This window comes from Symphalangus syndactylus, chromosome 3 (genome assembly GCF_028878055.3).
Source record: "Symphalangus syndactylus isolate Jambi chromosome 3, NHGRI_mSymSyn1-v2.1_pri, whole genome shotgun sequence".
Taxonomy (NCBI): domain Eukaryota; kingdom Metazoa; phylum Chordata; class Mammalia; order Primates; family Hylobatidae; genus Symphalangus; species Symphalangus syndactylus.
Window position 1 is genome coordinate 135,101,451 of NC_072425.2, and position 6,431 is coordinate 135,107,881.

Consider the following 6,431-nt stretch of genomic DNA (forward strand, 5'->3'; position numbering starts at 1 on the left):
ACACAAGTACCAACCATGGTGACATGCATTTACGTCTTGCCCTTTTTTGACCTATTTCTTTATGAACATGGTTCATCTGCTCATAACTCTTATACCCATGCAACCGTCATTACCTGTTTATGCTTGCAAAAATAGTATGTTATCACTGCCTATTTTATTGTGTAATGTACACTATAAAGTGTTCTGTTGTGTTTTTATATGTTTCCAATATAAATCCCCTTTTAAATGTAAATAAATATGTTTTAATGAATGTTTTTATTATTTTTTCCAGAATTATATTTTCAGGATTTTTTTTTTTGAGACAGGGTCTTGCTTTGTTGCCCAGGATGGAGTGCAGTGGCATGATCTTGGCTCACTGCAATCTCCACCTCCCGGATTCAAGCGATTCTCCTACCTCAGCTTCCTAAGAAGCTGGGATTACAGGTGCGCGCCACCATGCCTGGCTAATTTTTGTATTTTTTGGTACAGGCAGGATTTCACCAAGTTGATCGGGCTGGACTCAAATTCCTGACCTCAAGTGATACACCTGCCTCAGCCTCCCAAGGTGCTGGGATTACAGGCATGAGCCACTGTGCCTGGCCTGTTTTTTGGGATTTTGAACTTTCAGGATTTCAACATTCAGGATTGTGTCTTTTGGAATTATGATCAGCTCCAAAAAGGGAAGGCCATCCCTGCCTCCTATGTCTCTGGTATGACATTCCTGTTTGTGGCTGCCAAGGCCAGTTTGGCAGCCTCTGAGTGGATCCCTCAAATTCCAGGGCCTCCAAGATACCCGGATTTTCTGCCAGGGCCAGGATGAACTATAGAGACCCCATCTTGCAGGAAATCATGAGCTATTCCTGGTTTCCTAAGGACCCCACCAGCCGTTCCATTTCAACAGCCTTACTCACTCTATGCCACACCTGCCACCACCACCCCAGCCCTGCCACCTCCAACCAAGACACTCTTTATTTGTGCTTTTTTGGCCTCTGCAGTGCTGAATTCGTACCTGAATGTGATGTCTTTTGGTGGGGCATGTCTTCTGCTGGGGTCCCCCACTCCTTGTTAAATATAACTAGTCATTTTGCTCAGTTTCCCCTGGCTCTTGAAGGACTCTGAGTCAGAGACTCTACTCTATGCAATTCATTCTCATCCTCCTCTTCACACCAGCTCGTGTCTGCCTATAAAACACCACCTAATAGCTGCTTCTTCTAGGAAGATTATTGATTCAATAATCATATACTAATGTTTTCCTACATAGGCCAGGCATCTGGAAATGGGAGAAAGAGCTGCAGACCTCTGGTGGAGAGAAAGAGGGGCTGAGATAGCACACAGTGACAGGTAATCTGTGCTATAAGAGATAAACGTGGGGGCTTGGAGAGCACTGGGGACAGCCCAAAACCCAGATTTGAGAGTGATGTCAAGGAAGCATCCCTGGACTATGTGAGGTCTGCGATGAATTGTGAAGGATGGTCAGTAGTCAGTTGCCACGCAGAGGAGGTGGTGAAGGAAGAAGAGGCTCTAGGCTGAAGGTGGAGAGGCAGGAGAGATCATGGTTCCCTGAAGGTTCCATGTGGCCAGGTAGTGGCTGATGATCAAGTGGTGGACGGGGCAGGTCGTGGAGGTCTTGCCGCTCCTCAAGGAGAGGCAGGATTCTATTGGCCTCTGAGAGGCTCACTTCGGCCAGGGTTGGGACGTGCTGGGAGTAGTGAGCCCAGGCTAAGGTGGCCCTCCAGGCAGCCAGAAGGGTCATCCTGGAGAGATGGTGGGAGCCTGACCCAGGGCAAGGGACAGGGGAGAGGTGGATAGGACATTGCAAAGGGAGGGTCAGCAGAACTGGGGATCAATTGGACGTAGTAAGTTAGGGAGAGAGGGGAGGCCTGGTGACTCCTGGGTGTTGATTAGGCAACAGGGTGGATGGCAATACCACTGATCAAAATGGGGACATGCAGGAAGGCAGTTCCATCATCCTGTTGAGCAAAAGGTACCTGCCAGAGCCCACGAGGAGATGTCCACGGGGCAATGGAGATCTAGGTTTAGAGCTCAGGAGGGTCTTCTGGGCCAGAAAGCTGAATTTGGGAGATATCAGCACCCAGGTGATAGGTGCAACCGCAGAAGGGGATGAAATCCCCAGGAGGAGAATAAAAGCAAGAAAAAGAGAGGGCCACAGAGGAACCCTCAGGAACACCGACATACAGAGTGGAGAAGACGGAGAAGATCCAGACAGAGAAGACAATCACGGTGCGAGAAAGGCTCCAGGAAGACAGGCCAATTCTGCAGAGAAGGCAAGTAATGTCAGTGAACACCATGTGCAGAAGTAATAACGGAGGTCATCAGTGGCCTCGGCAAACACAGTTCCAGTGAAATGAAGGGAGCAGAGGCCAGACCACCGAGGGGTGTAGAGTGGACCGAGGTGAAAGGAGGTGGTGAAGAAAGGAGAAAAATAGCCAGGCCACACATTTCCATGAGAACTGGAGATGACAAAATTTGTCCGCTCACTCCCCAAACTGAATGGCGAGGAGAAGGAAGGAGGTCTGACCACAGAGCTAGAGCAGCTGGGAGCCTCAAGGGAGAGCGGTGCGTTGGAAGAAGGGAGATGTGGGCATAGCTACCTGCTGGAGAAAGGGTGGCACTGAAGGCGCAGAAGGAACTGCCAACTGGTGCTCTCTCTTAAGAAGGAGGAATAGAGTTCAGAAGGCTTTGAAGAATGGAGACAAACCTTCCTGGAAACTGAAGTGCACTCAGGAAGGGTTTGGATGTAGCTATGTGTATGGGAGTGGGAAGGATAAGGAGAGAAAAGACATTTGGCATTCCTGTCTGAGGACCTCTGCTTCCTCTGTGCAGTAGGAGGTCAGAGCATCTGATGAGAGCATTGGGGGAGGGGAGGCATGATGGGGACCTTGAAGAGGACTCTGAAACACAAACAGAGCCACTGTGGGGATAGAACTGACCGTGGACATCTAGGTGACACACTGCTGGGGATGGGAGACTCTGCTGGGCACTGGAGGCAGTTCCATTGCTGTGGTCACTGCTCTGTGGCCAAAGGACTTTTCAGCACCCAGGTGCAGGGGTGGTGTGCGTGGATGGCTGGCCTGCCCCAGGGCTGCAGTGTTGCTGGCCAGGTGTGGGAGAAGAACAAGGATGAAGGTATTATATTTGCAAGTGAGTGGTATGTTGAGGGGATTAGCTTCAGGGGCTGAAAGCAAAGCCAGGAAGGAGCTGATGAAGTGAAAGAAATCGGAGGGGTCGGGAGCTGGGATTCTTTATGAGGCAGACAGCAAGCAGAATGCAGGCATGAGGGTGGGAAGCCTGGAAGGATGGCAGTGCAGGACTGGAGAATGACTGACCGGAGACTGAGCTTGATGATGCCAAGAGGCAATTTTTGTGGAATGAAACACAAACAGACATTGTTGTTCAAAATAAACGATGACATTCATCTCCAGTTCATCCAAGCCTATAATTTGATACCTGGCTGCAGGGTAGGGTAACCGTAGGCAGGGGATTAAACTCTGTTGACCCTGTGACCTAGTTGACATAGGGTCATACTGACAGCTAATTAGTTGTCCTGCCTAATTAGAGCAAGTTTTGTAACTGTTTTAAAAATTTGTCTCAGGTCCCCGTGGCCTGGGGGCTGGTCACCCTGTTGTGGGACTGTTCTGCTGGACCAGGAGAGCAGGGTCCCTGAAGCGGAGCAGGCATTGGCTGCCACGCAGCTCTCAGGACTTCCCTGCAGCCCCCATGGTGATCGGCTGTCTCCTCTTCCTGGGCTCACCCCTCCTTGCACTGAGCTGTCTCTCCTCCTATCCCAGTCTCAGGTTCAGTATTCACCCCAGGGCCAGGAGCGTGGGGAAGGGGCTAGAGCTGCACACGGACCCAAGGCAGGAGGGGCGCAGGCCTGGGCAGGTGGGCAGCTTTGGACGAGGGACCAGCAAGCAGCTGCAGCCTGGGCACAAGAAGAAATGACGGGGAGAGGAATGGGGTGCGAAACCACAGGGTGAGAGGCATGTGCCAGGGACCAGGCTTGGAGTAGAAGCGAAACCAGAAATCCGGTTGTAAGCACAAGAGAAAAATCAGAACCTCAGGGAACTCAGGGAAGGTGCCTCTCTATCAAAGCAGGGGCGGTGCAGACTGGGAACCAAAAACCCAGGGCACCCCTCTGGGTCCACCCAGGACCCAAGGGCTGCAGTGCAGAGCACGTCCTGCCTCCAGGCCAAACTGCTCTGGGAGGTGACCAAGAGCCCAGCTCGGGGGGCCTGGGGAAGAAATGGGGTGGGAGCCGTCCTTCTGCAGAAGAGGAAGCCGCAGCTTTAGAGCCTCTCCCCACCTTCCTATCCCTAAAGCAGCAAGTGCTTCTGAGGCTTTGCTGGTAACTACAGAGGAGCAGGAGAGAGGTCAAAAAGAGCAAGAGAGACAAGTAACAAATGCGTCAGAAACGTCCCCAGAGCACTATGGCAGAGCTGGGGGAGGCCTCCCACCAGGCCAGGGTCTTGTCCAGAGACAGGGGCCTTCCCAGTTCCTCCACACCTGGGTTTGTCCCAGGCTGGCATCTGCACACAGCCTCAGTGTGAGTCACCAGGCACTGCGGGCACCTACCCCAACATTAGGGTCTGCAGGAGCCAGAGTGTGTGACCGAGAACATCTTCAAGTCCCCAGCCATCCTGAAGAGGATTTATAACCTGGGGGGCGTGGGACTTCCTATTCACAGTCAATATCATCCCATGACACTGCTCTGATGTGAGAAGTCTCTAGAAGAGGCGAGGTCACGTGAAGAACGCTGTCACCTGTGATGCTCAGGCATGGGGGTGGGGGCAGTTCTCAGTCTGGGAGGGGGAGTGGTGCCCCTCACTCCTCACACAGGTGCTGAGAGGAGGGAAGAGCACCCAGCGTGGAGCCCACAACCCTGCAGGGGTCTGGGCTCTGCCACTCACCGAGGGCTCCCCTCTTACTTGGAACATGAGCAGCCTCATAGACACATCTCAGAGTGCAGAATGTGTGAAAGGTCTCTGCCAACTGTGAAGCGTGACACATGTGAAGCGTGACACATGTGAAGCGTGACACATGTGAAGCATGACACACAAGTTGGCTGCTGTTGTTAAAAACCCAAGAGCACGCAACACGCAACAGGGGCTCTGGGGCCCAGGCAAGCAACTGATAGGCCTTGGGGTGCCCTGGGGTCCGTCAGGATCCTTCAGTCTCGGTAGGTCTCCCCACGTAGCTCTACCTCCATTCGTTTGCCGCCTCACCTGGAAAAGCAGCCTGGAATCCCAGAGCCCTGCCTCACTCTGAGCCCAGATGAAACCCCAAACTGCTATTACAAACCCCCATATCTGAGACACAGGGTGAGGTGCTCAATCCTACTGGATAAACTTGTCTAGAATTCTGGCTCTCACGCTGGCCTGGGGATCGGAGGCCTCCCACTCCCTCCGTGACAGGGAAGATAAGGACCAAAGCAAGCTGGGAACCTACAGGCAGGGAATGATTAGCATTTTATCTCGTAGCCTTGAGCCTGGGAGCCAGTGGAGGCTGCACTGCCCTGGCAGACACACCTGCAGACCCACCTGTGAGGGCCCAGGAGGAGAGGAGTCTGAGTGGGGTGCCAGGAGGCAGCCAGGGCTGTGCCCAAGCCCAGTCCCCTTATCACAACCCAATTCCCGTGCTCTAGGGGCTCCCTCAAACCATATCTACTCACATGCCTCTCCTCCAGTTCCCCCACCGTTGTGGCCTGCCTACAGTCTCTGCCCAGAGCCCAGACCACTCCCCATCCCACCACCTCTCAGGTAAATGGGGATGGGGTGGGAGGCTGAGGTCTTTCTCCCCCGACAAGAGTCTCAGCCCCACTTCCCATGCTGTGAGTGTGAGCACCCACTGCCACCTCCCCACACGCCTCTTGCAATTAGAATAGCTCTTGGTGCTAATGAAAGTGCTGGGAAATACAAAATCAGGTCTATTGGCATTGGAAGGCATGAGTCAGGGTTTTGCTGTAGTCTGTTTCGATTCGGCCTTTTCTTCCCGGGCCGGCAGCGAGGGCAGGACAGGGGCCAGGCAGCCCCGGGAAGCCTTAGTGGTAGAAACCCAGGGACGGCTGCCACGTTCACCTGGGAGACTGTCCTTGGCAGCCTTTCCCTTCTAGGCTTAGCATCCTGTGTTCCTCTGGGCCCCCCGGGGGTCTGGGAGAGCAACTGCAAATGGCTGTCTGGGACCCTCTTCTACAGAGTCCAGGGCGTCCCTCTGGCTGTTCCCCTCCCCACCCCTTTCTCTAATTCCTTGCCAGCTCCAGATTCCCTGGAATGCGGGTTCTAATCTGGCTTCCAAGTCTCTCTTAGCCAGCCAGACATGGGTCCTCCCATCACCTCTCCCACATGGCTGCCCTCAACCTTTGGATCCCCAGGCAGACATCCACCCTGGCCCCCTTTTAATTTTCCTTTTTTGATCTATAAGTAAGAGAAGGACAG

At 53.2% G+C, this 6,431-nt stretch overlaps 1 protein-coding gene across 1 annotated transcript in view; it reads right to left on the reverse strand.

Annotated features, from left to right (window-relative positions):
- Positions 1–4,694, reverse strand: part of SMIM35 (small integral membrane protein 35) — a 45,162-nt gene extending 40,468 nt beyond the window's left edge. Inside the window, exon 1 of the mRNA XM_055273301.1 lies at positions 4,573–4,694. Within this exon, the coding sequence (XP_055129276.1) occupies positions 4,573–4,694 (122 nt within the window). The remainder of the gene's footprint in view (positions 1–4,572) is intronic.
- Between the last annotated feature and the right edge of the window lie 1,737 nt (positions 4,695–6,431).